At 43.8% G+C, this 22500-nt stretch overlaps 2 protein-coding genes across 2 annotated transcripts in view; both read left to right on the top strand.

The window, feature by feature from the left end:
* lrwd1 (leucine-rich repeats and WD repeat domain containing 1) overlaps positions 1-1907 on the top strand; it is a 26730-nt gene extending 24823 nt beyond the window's left edge. The window contains exon 16 of the mRNA XM_034098771.2: positions 866-1907. Within this exon, the coding sequence (XP_033954662.1) occupies positions 866-1009 (144 nt within the window). The 3' untranslated portion in view covers positions 1010-1907. The remainder of the gene's footprint in view (positions 1-865) is intronic.
* Positions 1908-2867: 960 nt separating this feature from the next.
* bckdk (branched chain ketoacid dehydrogenase kinase) overlaps positions 2868-22500 on the top strand; it is a 26697-nt gene continuing 7064 nt past the window's right edge. The window contains exons 1-6 of the mRNA XM_034098779.2: positions 2868-3217; positions 13760-13828; positions 14263-14373; positions 18087-18134; positions 19573-19692; positions 21855-21953. Of these exons, the coding sequence (XP_033954670.1) occupies positions 2999-3217; positions 13760-13828; positions 14263-14373; positions 18087-18134; positions 19573-19692; positions 21855-21953 (666 nt within the window). The 5' untranslated portion in view covers positions 2868-2998. The remainder of the gene's footprint in view (positions 3218-13759; positions 13829-14262; positions 14374-18086; positions 18135-19572; positions 19693-21854; positions 21954-22500) is intronic.

Here is a 22500-nt window from a genome sequence, read left to right as displayed (position 1 = left end):
CGACATCAATAAAAGCACGACAATCATTACATTAGGGCGACTGTGGCTGTGAGGGAGTGCGGTCGTCTTTCAACCAGAAGGTCGTGGGTTCGATCCCAGCCCGTGCAGCCAACATGTCGATGTATCCTTGGGCGAGATGAGTTGCTCCCGATGGCCAACGGTGTGTGAATGTCAGGTCCTAGAGTAACATACACTGCTCAGTATGAATGTGTGAACGACGTGTAGTATGTAAAGCGCTTTGAGGGGTCTTGAAGACTGGATACAGCGCCATATAAGTCCAGTCCATTTACCATTTACACGTCACTTGTTAGACGCTTTTATCCAAAGCGACTCACACACTCAACACTGAGGACAATCCCCACAGAGCACTTTGGAGTGAAGTGTCTCAGGGACACAACGACATGCTGACTGCAGCGGGGTTTGAACCTGTGATCCCAACACCAACGCTCTATCCACTGCGCCACACGCCAATATATACAAAATAACAGTCACTTCAATGTCTTTGAGAAATGTCCATGAGCGCCAGAACCTGCTCTGACAGTGGAATCGATCGGTCAATGTTTATCACATGGCCCAATGGTCCATTTGTCTCAGTGGACTTCACAGTTTGTACAGAATATGAATCCGACCCCCTCTGCCCTTGGACCCCCACATCGGGCAAGGGAAAAACCTCGAATCCCTCTCTGAGGACGGACAGACGTGCAATAGATGCCGTGTGGAAATCGAAGAGATAATACATTTACAACGTAGGAAGTCCAAATGCTTGAAAGTGCGTGTGTAAAATGTAAAGAAGAAGAAGATCCAGGAGGATGTGGGAGCCAGCGAATGAACTTCCTCCTCATGAAAACATGTGTTTGCATTACAGGTGTTGGATTGGCCGTCCCCGATGAGGAAGGGCCTCGGGGGGGTGGAGGGTCCCTCCATCAACAGCGTAGCGATGGACCCTGAACTCCAGTACCTGGTGGCCCTCAGCGACAAAAACATGGTGATCGTTTGGAAGAGAGACTGATCGGACTGCACCGCACCACGCTGTTTGGGTCGTTTCTCATCACCGCAACTTGACTCTCTGTCGGGCGAAGACATCTCTCCATCGTTTGTTCGGGGAGAGTTCGGGGGAAAGTGTCGTAGCTATCGTCGGCCGGACAGATTTAAGGAATCAATTAAAACAAAGCAAAGTAAGCCGTTTCAATTCTGTAGAACAAAACGGACGGTGCGGTCGTGAACAGGAGCTAAGGGCGGAGAGTTGCTGTGGGACGAGTCGTTCTGTTGTTGGACGTAGTTATTAAAAGAGTCGAGGTGTAAAGGTTCTGTTGTCACTTACGCAATAGCTGAAGCGTACCGACCGCGTACAGACTGCTTTAACAACATACTTAAGACTTAGAAGTAAACACATAGTGACGTAAACATGAAAGCATATAGCATCATGTTCACAAATGACAGTCTGCGTAATTGGTCATCAAACATAATTGTGTTAACATTTGGAGAAGACAAAACAAAGTTACTTAAGTCTACATTATCGGCTTTAATACATTTAGATATTTTCGATGTAGTTTCTGGTTTCATTTGAGTATTTGTTACATGCCACGATTTGTGTATTTAGTGAAGTAATTTGTCCTGAAGTTAAAAGCCACTGAGAAGTATTTGTGTCCAGGCGCACACATGTAATAAAAGCCAAAGCAGTCGAATGAACCGGTGATCGGACGCGTCAGGGTTTGGTTTCCAGACGTTTACCGGAAACATACTGAATGCATGTTTCGATCATTCGCATTATTGTTTGTTCACTTTGGAAATGAACCGTGACTGTTTCTAACGCTAACCTTACAGTTGTTCTACTGTAACTTTGTTATTGGTATTTCACATGTTGTGAAGTTGTACAAATGGATTTTTTTAATAAAACAATTCTGCATTTAAAATAATCTGGTTTCATTCTTGTGCTGTTGGGTTAAAGGACAAACAAGGAAGGTACCACTTTGTTCACCTGTATTGACAATATTTGGTCAAAATGTGACCGACCAAAGCCTGAAGTACAGAACGTGCACTGACTCATTCTCCATAGTGGCCTATTTCAGAATCATATTTACAACTAAAAGATGTTTAGAAGATTCTTTGCACAAAAAACTCACATTTTGTGTACTTTCTTACTGTATTGGCTTTTATACAGTATATATTTGTAATTGTACTTTCCCCTGCATTGCTTGTACTGTAACTCAGTATTTATACAGTGTGGTATAAGTACTTCTACTTAAATAAAAGCTCTGAAGTCACAGGTATAACACTTGTTTACCTGCAGTGTACAGTATAGTAGAGCATGGAGGGGGCGTGGTTAACGCTGCAGCTAAGCCCCGCCTCTTCTCTCTCATTGGACAACCCATCATGACGTAACCTAACATCTCGCCTACATGATTTCACAAGTTGCACAAGTATTTTGATAAAAATAAACTGCATTTTTTGAACTTCTTTCATTTTTGTGTGTGTGGTTTGAGTGAAAATACTTTTGATCTAAATTATTTGTTAATAAAAAAAATTCTCTGGTTATTTCTTCATTTAGTCTTTATTTCTTGTAAATATTGCTTTATTTTAATGGTATAATAGTTAAATAACTTTTACTAAATTATTTTTGAATACATTTTTTGACTGCACTTGGTACTTTTATTAATTAATTATATGTTTCTACGACTATATCTACATTTCATCTTTATGTCATGTAAATATTACTATATTTTAATATTATTATAATAGTTACAGTAGTGCATGGAGTTAACTGGGATAACACTACACCTAAGCCCCGCCTCCTCTCCTCTCTCATTGGACAACGCCTCATTACGTCACCCCGTATCTCCGCTACTGGCCAATGCGCACAAAGCCCTTTCTGTACCCTCTCTATACTGTATTCGTGCCTTTGTGCACCATTACGACGCGACCCTGATGGCCTCCTAACATTTACACCTTTAATACACACACATACACACACACACACACTCTTCTGTCCGGAGAAACGATGGGTTTCGCAGGTCTGGCCATGGAGATGCTCAGCGGTGCTTCCTGCCAAACCAGGCCGAGGTTAGGCACCCTGTTTTCGGCCCCGATTATCACAACAGTGCCGTTGAGGTTCCGATCCACGTCCTCGATGCAGGGTTACTCGGAGATGGCGAGGGAAAGATCCAAGACTGTCACCTCGTTCTACAACCAGTCCGCCATTGACGTGTCCGCGGAGAAGGTAACCATTAAGACTTTGAGGGTATTTAGTATTACAAACTGTGACAACGACGAGGGGAGTTCAAAGCTAACTGTAGCTTTAGAGCAGGCGTTAGCTACGACTCAGCTGCGTTCACTGACACTGGAAAAGTCAAGTAAATGGGAAGCTTTGATCTAACGTTACTTGGAAAAGATGTTCAAATCGGAATCAGAAAAACAGGTTTATTACCAAGTAGGTTGACACGTAAGAGGAATTTCACTTCGTGTCATGGTGCATACGTAAAAGTAAAACAAAAATTAAAAACACAGATAGAGAACTATTTTAAGAAAACTAATAACATTACAAATAATAATATAAAAGCCTGTATAATGTCATTAATATCACTCACTCTACGCACACGATGTTACAAAATCTAGTTGTATCCACTCATACTATCACTGTTAAGATGTTCGATTATAATCTAATGCAAAGCGGGACTTTAGCCCTGACCGCTATTTGACCTATGTTCCACTGAGCACCTGAATGCAGCGCCTCGGATCTTAAAGAACATTGTGTCTAGCTGCTGAAATAGCACCGCCTTCATAACAACAGAACACCGTGAAAAGCCACCGTGATTTATGGAGAATGGATGGTGTACATCTGTCTGTACCCTTTATATATATATATATATATATATATATATATATATATATATACAGTCTATGGTCTGTACTGACTGTCTGAGGTCAAGTCGACCCATCACTTTGTGCCTATTCAAGGGAATATGCTGTCAAACTGCACACTAACAATTTCCAGCCTTTGTGTGCCGTCAAAAGTATTCCCCACCCTCTTTTATTGTCAGTTGTTCCTTTTATTCTGGCAATAACACCGATGTCCCAATGACTAACTAACATGTTGCAGATGCCTTGAGCAAAACACAAGTGTGTGTGTGTGTGTGTGTGTGTGTGTGTGTGTGTGTGTGTGTGTGTGTGTGTGTGGTGTGTGTGTGTGTGTGTGTGTGTGTGTGTGTGTGTGTGTGTGTGTGTGTGTGTGTGTGTGTGTGTGTGTGTGTGTGTGTGTGTGTGTGTGTGTGTGTGTGTGTGTGTGTGTGTGTGTGTGTGTGTGTGTCATGTTTGATAGCACGTACTGTAAAGGCTGGTTGTAAAGTAATACGGGTTTAGCTGCTCAGATTAATATGTACTTGCACAAAGCTTCTGAAGACTGGACTTTGTGTGTGTCTTGTAACTTGAGGCGGCCACACGACTATCAGATAAAGATGCGGAGGAAGTACTCGGAAAGAGCAGAAACGTTCTGATTCTGCAGAAAAGTGTCCTCCATAGTGAGAGGCATTGTGTTTTGAATGCAACATCTTGATCTGTTTTGAAGCGCTTTGAGCACTAGGAAAAGCGCCATGTAAAGAGCACGTATTATTATCCGAAAAGTACATCTAAGTAAATGGAAATACTTTAATAAAGTACCTCAAAATGGCACTAAAGTACCTCACTTGACTTAAAGTAGGGCTGCACGATATTGGAAAAAACTGACATTGTGATTTCCCCCATGCGATGTATATTGTGATGTGAAAACATACAGGAATTGAAGAAAAGACCGTTTTTTCCCGTAAACCATCCTTTCTTGAACTTTAATGATACAATTGGTATTTTTGTAACTATATTTAAGGATGAAGGATTTTAGTCGCGGACGTCTGGATCTTAAGTTATCAGAGCAACGAGCTGAGCTAGCTCGGTTAGCAGCGCCGACCTGGAGAAACGCATGAAACCACTTTATTCAGTGTACCTTTAATCTCCGTCCGTTTGCTCTGGAGATTTGATCGGTGGTTTGCTGTCGCTCACTCGGGTACCCCTGCCCTGACATGAGAGCCGCGCACGTTTTCCTTTTGTAGCAAGCAGCAAAATAATTGTAACATGACGTGTTTGAGTTAATTTGCCGACTTAAAGGTGGGGTAGGTAAGTTTGAGAAACCGGCTCGAGATCGCTAGAATTTGAAAATACACAACCGGAGAAAATCTGCCACTTCCTCACAGAGCCCCTCCCCCAACACACACGAACGCGCACATGACCAATGAGGGCACGAGGTAAGTTTGTGCCCCGATGGAAGGCTGACAGGCAGGTAGGCCATTTTTATGGATTTGTTGTCAAAGCACTTCAGATATTCATTGATATCGGGATGTTAAGAACATTCCATGGAATATAACAAAAAGTGTATCTCGAGGCGGTTTCTGAAACGTACCTACCCCACCTTTAATATTGCAAGCCCTAAAACAGGGGTGGGGAACCTCCGGCCCCCGGGCCGTATACGGCCCGCGAGACCATTTGGTTTGGCCCTCGAGGTAATTTATAAACACACGCAAAAAAGAAAAAAATTAAAGAAATCTAGACCGCAAAATAATTAAACAAGCGAGTGCCTGGTTTTCCTGGCAACGGCCATGGTCCTTGAACACAACACGAGCCGAGCCTAACGTGTCATCACGTGGTATATGTCTCGTCTGACAGGGGTGCAGTTCTGACGGGGAGCACCAGAACGCCAATCCGGGACTTCAAAAAAATTGCAGTACCCATAAGGAGCCGTACACATGCCGCAGTTTCTGCGTGTCTGTGTCTCTAGCTGAAAGCCCAGTCGCGATCTGTTCATCTGTCATTCTGATCATACAGTCAATAACTGTGTTGTTATTAGCATCTGGTTAGCTAGCTATGCTAACGAATATAAGAAACTTTTTCTCCCACCAGTGAGGTAAAGGCACATCTTTATATGATCATTATAGTTAGAAAAAAACAAGAGAATAAAGTAAACGGGTATAACACACTATATGACAGTAAAAAAAAGTTGTTATTAATAAACAAGAATACAGTTTAAAAGGAGAGTGATTTGAAAAATATCCATAAAGAAAAAGTAAATCTGCTTACAGTTCTGTTTCATCTGGTGTTGAGAGATGTTTCCATAGATCTCTTCATTTTGCTCTCAAAGTGCACCAGATTGATGCTTTCAACTTCAATATTTAAAGAAAAATGCCCCCCGGACCGCCCTAGAGGGTGTTAGGTCCCCCCCCACTTAAATCATTTCCACTTGGATAGGAAACTAAATACATTTGCACACATCTTGTGTCCATATCTTTCTGCTTTGGTGGTCATGCCACAACCGTGCACGTGAATGCGTGCGCGAGTCATGGCAAGATATCTGGATTAAGAGGTTGCTTTTTCTTTGCACAGCATGAAAGAAAGGCCAAATGAATGTGCTGTGATTTTTAAGCAGAGGTCAATCATTTGTACGGCCCTCGGAGGATGTTGAAAAAATTGAAATGGCCCTTGAGAGGAAAAAGGTTCCCCACCCCTGCCCTAAAGGGTAGGGTAGGTAAGAACCATGGGCGTCGCAGCCATTTTATGAGGGTGGGACAAGTCCCCCCCACTTTTTCAAATGATTAGTTTAGACCCCCCCACTTTTACCATGTGGAAAGTCCGTGAATCGGTCTCTCTCTGTAGAGCGCTGAGTCAGAGCTTCACTATCAAATCCATTCCACTCGCTGATTGAGAGAATGCCCAAATCAATGAAACTCCGTACCATGTTTTCACTGCTGCTTCGCACCAAGGCAGATTCTCCCAGAGTGTTGTCATAGTTGGACAGCTCAGATCTGTTGTATGAAGCGATGCCGGTAGCGGAGGTGAGGCACACACACCAAGCGTTCAGGACATTGTTAATACAGCGAGAATCAAAGCTGACGATCTCTTGGTTTGATATGTTTTCTCCCCCAGACAACACTGGCATTTGTTTTCAGAAGATATTATAATAGTGACATTCGTTCCGATGCACTCCAATAGCACACACACACACACACACACACACACACACACACACACACACACACACACACACACACACACACACACACACACACACACACACACACACACACACACACACACACACACACACACACACACACACACATCATGCGCCTTGGTGACTGGACATCTCCTTCATAAAACTAATAAAAGGGGGAGTAATCGGGCAGTTCGATGTGTGTAGAGGTGTGTGTAGAGGTGTGTGTAGAGGTGTGTGTAGAGGTGTGTGTGGTTAACACGTAGCAGCCTGCAGTCACTCCCTGTTCTGATGAAGGTAAACACAGCTCTCGGCGCGCTGGTGCTGCACTTCTCAGAGGCGGAGTATACGTCCCGCTGCCTGCTGATGCTGCAGCCATTCCATGAAGTGAAGGAGGTGTTCCTTCAAACAGCTGCGGGCAGCAGATACCGTGAGAGTCCCGGACACGAATTCATAGATCAAGGCAGACTGGTTCACAGACTCTCCTGTTGTGCTTAAACATATAGCTCTGCACCCCTGGCCGACATGTCCTTAAAATGAAGTCTGAGTTTGAAATATATCTCAAATAATGTATGCACGGCCATTTCCCCACATCAACATAACAGTCTGCAATTAAACGGTTGTCTCCTGTGCGCTCCTCTTCCTACTTGGCGCACCGGTAACTTTCTCGTGCGCACGAGAGGCTGAGACCCCGAGCCGCCGAATCCCTCGAAACACCATAAAAGCCGTTTTCAACGGTTTTCCTGTGAAATATTAACCAGGCTACCGGATGAAATAACATGACTGCTATAGGTGCGAAAATTAAACACTTTTTGAAAAAAATATTATGATAAAATATTTGTACATATTTATAATTCTGCAAATATTACGATAAACTCACAGCTATTTCGCGGCCCGGCAGTAACACTTCCGCGGCCCGGTACCGGTCCGCGGACCGGGGGTTGGGAACCCCTGCTTTAAGGTACTCTCTCTCAAAATGGTAATTTGCATTATGTTTTAATTATACTTCTTATCATTCAGAAGCTTTTTGTGTGTGATTATGTTTTACTGAGTGCTTATAGGCCATTTCCATCCCAGTATTCAGTTAACTATTTATTTTCTGTGCACATTAGATATCTAATATTCTACTGCTTGGGACTTTGAGTCTTCAAAATGTCCAATGTCACAGACTGGGGCTGAAGTCGAATAGTCCATTTAGCTTAGGAACCTTCCTAAAGGAGTGAAATGACCCGGAAGGCCCTCAGTGGCAGCCATGATAAGTGCCGTTCCAATTCTCTAGAATGATGAGAATGATAGGAAAGGAGGTTTCAAACTTCCTTTATAACCTCCTTTAGCTTAGGAACCACTGGATCTCCCTTGACGAGAGGAGAGGAGAAAATGCTGCCCCACAATGCATTGCAGCCGCAGCATTTTCCGTCACTCAACAGTCGGCCGTTCACGGAAACAAACGATTATGACGGAGAAATGATATCATGAAAGTTACGGTGCTTATTAAGCATTTTAAAACATAGGTGGTAAGTTGCCAAAGTGCTTTGTTTTGGACGTTCATCAGTATTATAATCAAAGAGAGAAATATGAACGTTAGTTTTCACTGAAATGATCAAATAAAGTCAACATTTCAGTCTTTACTGAGCTGTGTGGGGTTTGTTCAACTTTTAAAAGATGTTTGAATGGTGATATACACAGTGATAGATGTTAAGGACTAACGTTCATAATAAATACATCTGTATTGATTTAAAGATCTTTAGTTCATACAATCATACGTATTGGGATCATTGGTATTAATGTGGACCGGAGGGAGAGGGGGACGAGCAGAAGTTTCACTTTCCTTTTTTATTTAAATTCCAGCTTTGGTCATGAAGAATATGTTTCTCTGTTGTTCATAAAGCAAAGCAGCAGCATCAGAGCACGGAGCAGAGTCTCTAGATGAGTCCCTCGTTCTTATTGAGCATCCATGTTGTAGTCCGCTGTATAGAAAACTGTGGTTTCCATGGTTTCCCCACAGCAGCAGACGCACATTCAGGACGTCCGCTGGCGCATCAGAAACACATCGGATAGTGAAAGTGCAGTCGATTCTCTAAAGTACCGCAGTCTCTTCTCCTAAGTCCTTTTGAATTCTCCTATCCACTATCCCTTAACCCCGTGACCTTTCACTCAGAGGTCAAGAGATAGACGATAGGGTTAGGATTTAGGAGCTGATCTTTGGATTATTCGACTGCAGCCCGGGACTTACTTTAGAGTCAGTTGTATTTACATTCAGTATGACTTGTTATGATGAAAGGGAAATGACAGTTTAGAGTAAATGTGATGTGGACTCTCATCCCAGAGTGTTAAGGAAATCAGTGGGGATATCGAACAGGAAGCATTTCAGTCAAGGGGCATCATGTGACCAATATAGACAGAAGAGCAACCTTTATTTGAACATTTAAGTCAATGATACCATTCCTAGGTGAACTTAACATCTGGCTGGAGTCAGATCCGTCTCAATGTTAATAAATGCTCACAGAAGGATTCACAAATGTATTTTGCAATTTATATATAAATGGCTCTCCACAACAATATCTCTCAACGCACTCACAAATATTTATTGTTGTATATAAATGTCAAAAAAAATGGGCATTTAAACTGCTTTTTATTAATTCAAAGACGGCTCTGAATTAATAATCAAATATGTTTCCTTTCTTTACTACTGGCTGAAATTACAAAATGTACCCATCATTTCCCTCATGCTAGTACAGTATGGGCTCAGAACAGTCTCATAATACACACATGCACACAGCAGGATTCAAACTGGATCCATACTTGTGTTTTTCAATGCACACACAAATGTATTCCGTTTCATATTCATGTAAATAAAATCCAAATACAGAAAAAAGTTTTACATATGTATTTTTGATCCTCACTTATTAGTTTCCCGTTTAAATCCCCTGAACCTGCAAACACAAACTGCTTTCTGTGCACGGATCGCTGTGCATTCGTGTGTGGGTTTTTTGAGACTCCCCTGACGGTCAGCCGATTCGTACTTGTAATTTTTTCTATCTATAGCCAATCAGATGTCTCCTTCATTCTAAACCAATCACACGAGCGCGCCCCCACGAGGGTAAGATTACTTCATACGCATTTTGCGCAGTCCGGTCAGCTCGCTAAACAGAGGGCGGAGCATCAGGTGATCATGCAGAGCTGCGTGTCTCCGTCAGACTCAGCAGCTGATCTGATCTCTCTCTCGCGTCCGGTTATACTTCACTCGCGTTTATGTCCATATGGATCAGATCCAGCTCTCCTGATCGGCCTTTATAGAGAGCACCGATCAAACTATTAAGAGTGAATATCGGCCGATAATGACCGGCGGGGCTCCCCCCGTTAACAGGTCACTGTCTAGCACTGGCTTCGTAGTGCACTGATCGATCAGGCTAAGCTAACCTGTAGCTGCTCCCTCCACACTCACAACAACTTCATAGTACAGACATAAATAAAGCAGCTGTATTCGCCACACAGGAAACACACATTTAAAACGGTTTTGCCTGCAGTTTTTGTGTACACAAGCATTCATCCATGGTTTGGAAAGTGGCGCTGTACCTTAATAATATAAAGGCTTGTATTTGCTGCATTTCCTGTTCGGAAAGTGGCGCTGTACTGCGAGTGGAGGGTGTCCTGGTTGGTCGAGCTTTTTACAGCGCCACGGCTTCCACAGATGACATTTCTTTATGTATTTGTTGTCAAAGCACTTCAGATATTCATTGCTATGGGATGTTAAGAGCATTCCATGGAATATAACACGTGTTTCTGAAGTGAATTACCGACCCCACCTTTAATGTACTGACTTAGGGAAAAACTTTAAACAGTGAGGTTGTTTTGACCTTGCTGTGTATTTCTCTCGGTGTACATGGTGCCGTTGTACTTCCAGTTCTGCCCAGAAGCCTTTGAGCAAAGCCTTGTTTTCCTGTGTCTACGATAGACAGATCTTCTCTAATGGTTCTCTGTTTGTGGTTCTCTGTTTGTGGTTCTCTGTTTGTGGTTCTCTGCTGCAGGTATATTCCTGGGTTCCAGCTTCAGTAACAGCTGTGTCTTTTTTTATAAATCTTTTTCACACAGATATCAAACAGACATTTTCAAGACATTACATGTAAAATGTAAAATACTGTGTTTTCCTAGACAAATAAACACGTACCCCATTACCCCGCAATCTCATTCCAGGGTTCGTACGGGTGCTTGGAATCCTTGAAAGTGCTTGACATTTGAGGTGGTGTTTTCAAGGTTGGGAAAGTGCTTGCATTTTGGGAATGGTGCTTGAAATTGAGATAAAGCGCTTGAAAATGTAAATGCTTTACTTTTACAATAAATTGCTGTCTGACTGAATAGTTCGCTTTTTAGATTAAAAGAAAAGCATTGCTTCGCTTCTTCATAAAACATCTCCGCTGCACCTGCAGGTGTGTGTGTCGCGTGTGACCTGGGCATTCTGATGAGAGTGATTGTGCCAGGAGGTTCAGTTTCAACGAGCGTTGGCTAGCAGAAGACAAATACAAGCCATGGCTAAGACGAGGGTCAAGCCCACGAGTAGCCTCCTGCAAAGTTTGCAACAAATAAGGATGCGAGAGTCTGCGAAGACGAGCCACATGAAAGGTATGCCGTAGTAAAGCATTTTAGATTAGGCTAACGTTGCATGCTACGTTTGTTTAAGCTAACGTTAGCGAGCTGAATAGCGAACTCCATGAGGGATAATAATAATTGCAGGGGACAATCATTGCCCCGCGCGCGCGTCGGGGAAACACCGGCTGCTGTTATGCCTGCTGTAACGTTACATTAGTCCGTGCTCTGCTTGTAATTATGCCGAAGCTTCAAAGTTGTATTTATCATCTGAATTTGCCGAAACAAGTTTAATATTCTGAAAGCCAAGACTTTGTTTATTTGAAAAAGATGAAAACAAACTGTCTTTTTAAAATTGAAGTATTATACAAGTAAAACTACATTTTGCTTTAATGGTAATTGTAGAATGAACACCGTCTTCCTTTGAAGATGTCTAAGTCAGGAGTCTTGAGTAGTCAGCATTACCTAAAAAGACACATTTGTAAATATTATTTTCCACTTGTTACTAGTCTAGTCTATTTTTATGCAGATTTGGTGGCTACAATTCAGACTAATACGCGACCAGAGGTGGAATAAGTACTCAGATCTTGTACTTGAGTAAAAGTACAACTCAGATCTTGTAGTGAAATTATAAGTACTCAGATCTTGTACTTAGTAAAAGTAGAAGTACTCAGATCTTGTACTTGAGTAAAAGTAGAAGTACTCAGGTCTTGTTCTTGAGTAAAAGTAGAAGTACTCAGGTCTTGTTCTTGAGTAAAAGTAGAAGTACCAGAGTGTAGGAATACTCTGTTACAGTAAAAGTCCTCATTCAAAATGTTCCTCAAGTGAAAGTAGGAAAGTATTCTCATCTAAATATAGTGAAAGACAGTGAAAGTAGTCGTTGTGCAGATTGGTCCATTTCAGAATAATATATATGATATGTTTTATAATGATTGATCATGAAAGTGTTCTCAGAGCTGGTGAAGGTGCAGCTAGTCTGAAGTACTTTGTAGACTGCAGGGTAGCTGGTGAAGGTGCAGCTAGTCTGAAGTACTTTGTAGACTGCAGGGTAGCTGGTGGAGGTGCAGCTAGTCTGAAGTACTTTGTAGACTGCAGGGTAGCTGGTGGAGGTGCAGCTAGTCTGAAGTACTTTGTAGACTGCAGGGTAGCTGGTGGAGGTGCAGCTAGTCTGAAGTACTTTGTAGACTGCAGGGTAGCTGGTGGATTTACTCCAGGTGGAACTAAAGTCTGATTCAACACCTGATTAGATTTCACATCATTCATCCACATCTGTGAAGTCACTAAAGGGATTAAACACATGCAGTGAAGTAGAAGTACACCATGTACCTCTGAACTGTAGAGGAGTAGAAGTACACCATGTACCTCTGAACTGTAGAGGAGTAGAAGTACACCATGTACCTCTGAACTGTAGAGGAGTAGAAGTACACCATGTACCTCTGAACTGTAGTGGAGTAGAAGTACACCATGTACCTCTGACTTATGTTCACTGCCAACCTAAAAGTACCTCAGAAATAGTAATCAATAATGTATTGAAAAGTTATGTGGCTCAGCAGGTATACGGGAGGCCCAGTCTACGTACAGATCACTCATTTTGAAATATTAAACTTAGTTTTCTTTTCATTTTTCATCCTCGTGTAGAATGCTATCACTAAACACACATCTGATTGTTTATCGCATAAAGAACACCTGATGTAATGTGAGGTAGGGAAATAATCATTTGAGTATAAGTATGTGTATATAAGTATGTGTATATAAGTATGTAATTTACAACAGCTGTGAGATGCTGGAAAAGCTGGAACATGCTTGAATTTGACTTTGGAAAAGGTGTAAGAACCCTGTCATTCACACAAACATCCAAGGGGGGGGGGACAAGGAATTAAAAAATAAATAAATGAAGGATGAATATTAAATAGTATTGCAAAGAAAAGGGGCAGCTGTGTCTTTTATATAATTTGTATTGTATTATATTCGTCGTAGCGCAAAGGCTATGTGAGGGGATTTGTTGAATACAAAGCCATGAATAATCTGAGTGGACCGTTGAATGCGATAATTGTCGTGTGAATGGAAGCAAAGTGTACATGAAGCTCTGTGTTAAAGTATGTTCTGGGCCCATAATGCAACGTGCCGTTCTGACTCTGGATCTGTTTGTAATCGTTTCCTCTCCAGGCCTCGATTCGGCTGACTCTCGCCACCCTGCTGTATTCTGGGAAATCTCCTGATGGACACCACGTTCTGGTAAATATCTCAGACAACCGTACTATTGTTCAATATATCATTTTGTATGAATGTTAACACTGTCTGCTACTTCACAATTCGTACGAGCTGAATTATTATTATAAAAAAAAAAAAAAAAAATTATAATATATGTTTTACATTATTTATAATTATTTTATTTAGCTTTTTATCTGAACTGTTCCTTTGTTTTAGCAATCTAAATATAGCGGTTGTGGGTTGGATGAAGGGAAACTTATTGTGTGTGTGTGTGTGTGTGTGTGTGTGTGTGTGTGTGTGTGTGTGTGTGTGTGTGTGTGTGTGTGTGTGTGTGTGTGTGTGTGTGTGTGTGTGTGTGTGTGTGTGTGTGTGTGTGTGTGTGTGTGTGTGTGTGTGTGTGTGTGTGTGTGTGTGTGTGTGTGTGTGTGTGTGTGTGTGTGTGTGTGGTGTGATCTCAGAGCAGTGCCAAGTATCTTCACAAGGAGCTTCCTGTAAGAATCGCCCATCGCATAAAGGGCTTCCGCAGTCTGCCCTTCATCATTGGCTGCAATCCCACCATCCTGCAAGTGGTAGGAACACACACACACACACACACACACACACACACACTGCACGGCTCCAGTTACCAGATCGATGTTTGTTTACAGTTTTCCTGATGTTACACACTGGTATCTTCAATATGCGTTAATGGATTTAATGCATTTGAAACGTCAATTTCTCATCATAGCTTTGCAATTTTAACTGTGAAAATAGTCCTTACCAATCTTACACACTGGGAGTTCATATCAGGAGAGACACAAACGGGAAAAAGGGCTGTTTTTGTTCCTTTACTGCAGCCTTTGGAACAAATGCAGCCGATATAAGAAGTACAAAGGCTCCTTTACATTCCCTTCTTTTAAAGTCACCTAGAATACGGGCGAGAGTCCTTCAGGTTCACTAGCGGTCAATAAGCCAGTGTTGGAGCTGTAGGTGAAGCCATGCCATGCAGTGAACTCTATAATAAGAAAGGGACAACTGCACTTTCACATAGTGAGCACAGCTCCAACACAGGAGCTAATTATACCTAGCCAGAATTGATCTGGGTCATAATGGAAGGTCTAGAGGTGCAGGAATGAGTCCTTAACTCTGACATGACTCAATTTAGCACTTCCTCTTCAATGGTTTCTAAATGTGCTTTTGGTTGTTAGCCGGAAATAATGTCTGTGGTTAACACAAGCGGCAGAGATTTTTGTTCTACGACATAAAATACGTCAGAAAAAAATACCCCACTGGTGGATTCAAAAATGGCGATTGCCAACAAGTGTCTAAATGAGACAACTAAACGCCATCACGCCCAACATTAGCCTCCTTTAGCTTAGCGGTGGTGACGTGAAGTCATGTGACCGTGCTGTAGTTCCTTTATAGCCCAACATTAGCCACCTTTAGCTTAGCGGTGGTGACGTGAAGTCATGTGACCGTGCTGTAGTTCCTTTATAGCCCAACATTAGCCTCCTTTAGCTTAGCGGTGGTAACGTGAAGTCATGTGACCGTGCTGTAGTTCCTTTATAGCCCAACATTAGCCTCCTTTAGCTTAGCGGTGGTGACGTGAAGTCATGTGACCGTGCTGTAGTTCCTTTATAGCCCAACATTAGCCGCCTTTAGCTTAGCGGTGGAGACGTGAAGTCATGTGACCGTGCTGTAGTTCCTTTATAGCCCAACATTAGCCACCTTTAGCTTAGCGGTGGTGACGTGAAGTCATGTGACCGTGCTGTAGTTCCTTTATAGCCCAACATTAGCCACCTTTAGCTTAGCGGTGGTGACGTGAAGTCATGTGACCGTGCTGTAGTTCCTTTATAGCCCAACATTAGCCACCTTTAGCTTAGCGGTGGTGACGTGAAGTCATGTGACCGTGCTGTAGTTCCTTTATAGCCCAACATTAGCCACCTTTAGCTTAGCGGTGGTGACGTGAAGTCATGTGACCGTGCTGTAGTTCCTTTATAGCCCAACATTAGCCACCTTTAGCTTAGCAGTGGTGACGTGAAGTCATGTGACCGTGCTGTAGTTCCTTTATAGCCCAACATTAGCCACCTTTAGCTTAGCGGTGGTGACGTGAAGTCATGTGACCGTGCTGTAGTTCCTTTATAGCCCAACATTAGCCACCTTTAGCTTAGCAGTGGTGACGTGAAGTCATGTGACCGTGCTGTAGTTCCTTTATAGCCCAACATTAGCCACCTTTAGCTTAGCGGTGGTGACGTGAAGTCATATGACCGTGCTGTAGTTCCTTTATAGCCCAACATTAGCCTCCTTTAGCTTAGCGGTGGTGACGTGAAGTCATGTGACCGTGCTGTAGTTCCTTTATAGCCCAACATTAGCCGCCTTTAGCTTAGCGGTGGTGACTTGAAGTCATGTGACCGTGCTGTAGTTCCTTTATAGCCCAACATTAGCCTCCTTTAGCTTAGCGGTGGAGACGTGAAGTCATGTGACCGTGCTGTAGTTCCTTTATAGCCAAACATTAGCCACCTTTAGCTTAGCGGTGGTGACGTGAAGTCATGTGACCGTGCTGTAGTTCCTTTATAGCCCATCATTAGCCTCCTTTAGCTTAGCGGTGGTGACGTGAAGTCATGTGACCGTGCTGCAGTTCCTTTATAGCCCAACATTAGCCTCCTTTAGCTTAGCGGTGGTGACGTGAAGTCATGTGACCGTGCTGTAGTTCCTTTATAGCCCAACATTAGCCACCTTTAGCTTAGCGGTGGTGACGTGAAGTCATGTGACCGTGCTGTAGTTCCTTTATAGCCCAACATTAGCAACCTTTAGCTTAGCGGTGGTGACGTGAAGTCATGTGACCGTGCTGTAGTTCCTTTATAGCCCAACATTAGCCTCCTTTAGCTTAGCGGTGGAGACGTGAAGTCATGTGACCGTGCTGTAGTTCCTTTATAGGCCAACGTTAGCCTTTTACTTCAGAAATCATAAAGTGTTAATATGTGGAGATTATCCTGCTGAACAAAACGTGTAAATATCATAAATGTTGGGATTATTTTCTTCAATAATCCAAAATCACATGGAGGAATCCCATTGGACCAGGGAGATGCTGCCTTCAGTGACCAACACAGAAATACATGAATTCCCGAACCGCTCTATCCAAATGGAACCCAGTGTGAGCCGGTCATGTGTCACCGCTCAGTGTTCAGACTCGTTCCTCCCTCTCTCTGCGTGTTTGAAGTGGTGCCAGTGTTCCCGCTCTGCTTGAATAACTCAGATTGTGGTTTGGCAGCAGCGTGACTTTGTGTCTGCAGGTCGCTGTGACCCGACACAGTACAGATAAACAAAGCGTTAGCATTAAGAAGCAGGAACATGCGTCCGGTGTGAGATCAGAGGGGAAGTGAGTTCTCCGGCTGTTCCTGTGAATGCATTTCCCTCAGCTCGACGTTCAGCTGAGTCCCTGAAACACGCCTCCACAGTTTGTCCTCACCACTAAAGATAAACCCAAAGGATGATGGGCGGAAAGTTTTCTTTTTGCTACCTCGGAAAACACGCATTGCTGCGGGGATTTTGAAATGCCTTTTTGGAAAAACAACATTCCTTTAAACCCCACACACACACACACACACACACACACACACACACACACACACACACACACACACACACACACACACACACACACACACACACACACACACACACACACACTTCAGATCCTCCTCACTGGAACATCACTTCCCACTCCTCTCTCTCAGATGAACTCTCACCCAGATTCCCTGCAGCTCCTCTCCGTTACATAACTCCCAGAAACCCTTTGTGCGCAGCAGGGGGGGGGGGGGGCTCTGAGGGGGGGAAGAAACGAACAGCAGATCAGCAAGAGTTTATTACGTTTGATAAAGTTTAAGAAGTACTGGGATCTTGAAGTAGAAGTACCTCGGTGTATAAGTACTGTGGCGGAAAAGGGCTTTGCTGTGGGTTGTAAAGCATAAACACTAAGAGGAATTAAATAGTCGAAAAATAGCAAATAAATAACTTTAAAAAACCCATATTATTTAAAGAAATATTCTAATATTAAAAAGAAATGTTTTCAAGAAATAGAAATATACTTAATAGTAAGAACAATTACAAAAGAAAGATGTGCAGTAAATCAGACTTTAATTTAAAAGAGTAGCGCCATTTTAAAGTTAACAAATAAAAGAAAAATACTAAATAGATTATTAAAATAATGATTTAAAAAGATACGAAATAAGAGATAGAAAAATATAATCATACGTGCATTCATGTGTTCATCGTCTGAATCTCTTCTGCTCTTTTCTTACAGCATGAACTTTACATCAGAGCGTACCACATGCTCATTGACTTTCCCACGGTGAGTGACACACACACACACACACACACACACACACACACACACACACACACACACACACACACACACACACGCACGGGGTCAAAAGTTCAGTTCCACGTGTTGACGTCCTCTCCTCTTGACTCAGCTTTTTAGTTTTCAGCTTTAAACGTATAATGATCACAGAGGAGGGCCTTGTCCTTCAGACAGCTACACACACACACACACACACACACACACACACACACACACACACACACACACACAGGGGCTCAGACTCAGATAAAAAGACATATCCATAATCCTAATGGAATACGTGAGGACTTAAGTGACGAGAGGACACCCTGACCAAAATGCCCTTGTAGATATTGCAGATGAGGAATTTAGCGACGCTTCGTCTGCAATATTTAAAAGGCCATTTTGAGATATTAAAGAAGACGTAACCTGTGTCTCTACGGGGACTTGCTTTAATGCTACATCTCTGCTGGTTTCAGAGGGCGGAGCAGCGAGAGCTCAGGCTCAGGTTTCAGTCAACGTGTCTCCGCTGTTCCGTCACCCTGGACTTTAACCCAGTCCACTGTTGAATGGTTCCTTTCCTTTGACTCCCCCCACTCGGTCGCGGCCACTAGCTTCAGTGGATTCTCACAACGAGACTTTATACTTTATGAAATGTGCTGATAAAAGGTTTTATACTGAAGCTTTTTCAAACGTGTTATGTGGACTTGTCCTCTGCTGCTCTTACAGGAGTCTCCCTCAGGGATTAATGAAGGTCTTATCTTATTTATTTAAGTGTTAAAGGTCACCTATCAGGCTACTTTCAGGCAACAGCACAAGTCTCCAAACACCAAACAGATCATTCTAGCCACGCCTCATATCCCTCTATTCCACTTCCTGTTTCTAAAGTGCTGATTTGGGGATAAAGCTTTAAAGAGGAGGGGGCGGAGCTTATGGGGACCCGGCAGCTACCGTCTAAACTAAATGCTGCCGTGATGAAACGCCATATCATGGATTATCAAGGATCTGAAACAGTCTGGAGCTCAAAGGCTTTCTCTCTTGCCGGTTACACCACAAGGCGAGTTCCTTTCTACTTCCTGCTTCTTCACACACATGCTCTCCAGCACAGGTTAGCTCTGAGTGTTAGCATGCTAATGTAAACACCGACCATATTACGTCCAAAGCAGTCGGGCATTGTTTCTGACAGCAACGTTTCTGATTGGCCCGTGGGTCCACATTTCAGATGTTACGTCATATCGGACGCACATCTGGATCAGCTCCGTTGTTCCCCGTTTTTAGAGATTTGGGTACGGAGGAAAAGAGAGAGGTTTTATTTCCTGACGCTGCGTGAGTTCCCCGACGCACCGGGGACACACCGGGACACACCGGGGACACATGGTGATGTAGACATCACAAAGTGACTTTTGCACGATAGGTCCCCTTTAAAGTGTATCCCGTGTCTCAGATCGGGGACCAGGAGGTGGAGGCTCGGTTCTGCAAGCTGGTGCAGGCGCTGCTGGACGACCACAAAGACGTGGTGACCATGCTGGCTCAGGGCTTCAGGGAGTGCCGGCGCCACATCCAGGTAACACACCTCCACCACATACATATATATATTTATATATATATACACATATATATATATATATACACCTCCACCACATACAGTGGGGCAAAACAGTATTTAGTCAGCCACCAATTGTGCAAGTTCTCCCACTTAAAAAGATGAGAGGCCTGTCATGTTCATCCTGTGTGTGTGTGTGTGTGTGTGTGTGTGTGTGTGTGTGTGTGTGTGTGTGTGTGTGTGTGTGTGTGTGTGTGTGTGTGTGTGTGTGTGTGTGTGTGTGTGTGTGTGTGTGTGTGTGTGTGTGTGTGTGTGTGTGTGTGTGTGTGTGTGTGTGTGTGTGTGTGTGTGTGTGTGTGTGTGTGTGTGTGTGTGTGTGTGTGTGTGTGTGTGTGTGTGTGTGTGTGTGTGTGTGTGTGTGTGTGTGTGTGTGTGTGTGTGTGTGTGTGTGTGTGTGTGTGACAGATCTTGTACTTGAGTAAAAGTAGAAGTACTCGGATCTTGTACTTGAGTAAAAGTAGAAGTACTCGGATCTTGTACTTGAGTAAAAGTAGAAGTACTCGGATCTTGTACTTGAGTAAAAGTAGAAGTACTCGGATCTTGTACTTGAGTAAAAGTAGAAGTACTCGGATCTTGTACTTGAGTAAAAGTAGAAGTACTCGGATCTTGTACTTGAGTAAAAGTAGAAGTACTCGGATCTTGTACTTGAGTAAAAGTAGAAGTACTCGGATCTTGTACTTGAGTAAAAGTAGAAGTACTCGGATATTGTACTTGAGTAAAAGTAGAAGTACTCGGATCGTGTACTTGAGTAAAAGTAGAAGTACTCGGATATTGTACTTGAGTAAAAGTAGAAGTACTCGGATATTGTACTTGAGTAAAAGTAGAAGTACTCAGATCTTGTAGTAAAAGTAGAAGTACTCAGATCTTGTTCTTGAGTAAAAGTAGAAGTACCAGAGTGTAGGAATACTCTGTCACAGTAAAAGTCCTGCATTCAAAATGTTCCTCAAGTGAAAGTAGAAAAGTATTCTCATCTAAATATAGTGAAAGACAGTGAAAGTAGTCGTTGTTTGATTGGTCCATTTCAGAATAATATATATGATATGTTTTATAATGATTGATCATGAAAGTGTTCTCAAAGCTGGTGAAGGTGCAGCTAGTCTGAAATACTTTGTAGACTGCAGGGTAGCTGGTGGAGGTGCAGCTAGTCTGAAGTACTTTGTAGACTGCAGGGTAGCTGGTGAAGGTGCAGCTAGTCTGAAGTACTTTGTAGACTGCAGGGTAGCTGGTGGAGGTGCAGCTAGTCTGAAGTACTTTGTAGACTGCAGGGTAGCTGGTGAAGGTGCAGCTAGTCTGAAGTACTTTGTAGACTGCAGGGTAGCTGGTGGAGGTGCAGCTAGTCTGAAGTACTTTGTAGACTGCAGGGTAGCTGGTGGAGGTGCAGCTAGTCTGAAGTACTTTGTAGACTGCAGGGTAGCTGGTGAAGGTGCAGCTAGTCTGAAGTACTTTGTAGACTGCAGGGTAGCTGGTGGATTTACTCCAGGTGGAACTAAAGTCTGATTCAACACCTGATTAGATTTCACATCATTCATCTGTGAAGTAACTAAAGGGATTAAATACATGTAGTGAAGTAGAAGTACACCATGTACCTCTGAACTGTAGAGGAGTGAAAGTACACCATGTACCTCTGATTTGTGTTCACTGCCAACCTAAAAGTACCTCAACAAGTAATCAATAATGTATTGAGAAGTTATTTGGCTGATAGTTGTATATCGGCTCAGCAGGTATATGGGAGGCCCAGTCTGCGTACAGATCACACATTTTGAAATATTAAACTTAGTTTTCTTTTCTTTAATTCGTCATCCTCGTGTAGAAGGCTATCACGAAGCACACGTGTGGTTTACAGCATAAAGAACATCTGATTATATGTGAGGTCGGGAAATAATCATTTGAGTATGTGTATATAAATATGTAATTTACAACGTGCTTGAACTTGACTTTGGAAAAGGAGAACCCTGATCTTTACAAAGTAACTTTTAAAGTACTTTGAAATCCTACCAGAGTATAACATTACTTTTAAAAACACTCCTAAAGAAAAAGGGTCTAGAACGTTCTCTTCCCTACCCTCCTGACCCGGTGTTTGTTGTTCCTCCAGACGTGTTGATGTTGTTGTTTGTTTTCCTCAGGATGAGATGATCCTGCGTAACTTCCTGGACACGACGCTCTGCTCCCGGCTGGGGATCCGCATGCTGGCCACGCACCACCTCGCCCTGCACGAAGAAAACGTATGAAACCACCCCTCACACGTGGTCACAGAATCAGTCCCGTGCTCCAGGCCCCCGGGGGTCCACGCCCCCGAGGGTCCAGCCCCCGAGGGTCCAGGCCCCCGAGGGTCCCGCCCCCGGGGGTCCAGGCCCCCGAGGGTCCACGCCCCCGAGGGTCCAGGCCCCGAGGGTCCAGGCCCCCGAGGGTCCCGCCCCCGGGGGTCCAGGCCCCCGAGGGTCCAGGCCCCCGAGGGTCCAGGCCCCCGAGGGTCCACGCCCCCGAGGGTCCAGGCCCCCGAGGGTCGAGGCCCCCGAGGGTCCACGCCCCCGAGGGTCCAGGCCCCCGAGGGTCGAGGCCCCCGAGGGTCCCGCCCCCGGGGGTCCAGGCCCCCGAGGGTCCACGCCCCCGAGGGTCCAGGCCCCCCGAGGGTCCAGGCCCCCGAGGGTCCACGCCCCCGAGGGTCCAGGCCCCCGAGGGTCCAGGCCCCCGAGGGTCCAGGCCCCCGAGGGTCCACGCCCCCGAGGGTCCAGGCCCCCGAGGGTCCAGGCCCCCCGAGGGTCCAGGCCC

Source organism: Pseudochaenichthys georgianus, chromosome 14 (assembly GCF_902827115.2).
Source record: "Pseudochaenichthys georgianus chromosome 14, fPseGeo1.2, whole genome shotgun sequence".
Lineage (NCBI taxonomy): Eukaryota > Metazoa > Chordata > Actinopteri > Perciformes > Channichthyidae > Pseudochaenichthys > Pseudochaenichthys georgianus.
Note: the sequence above shows the minus strand (reverse complement) of the source record. Positions and strands in the feature narration are given on the sequence as shown.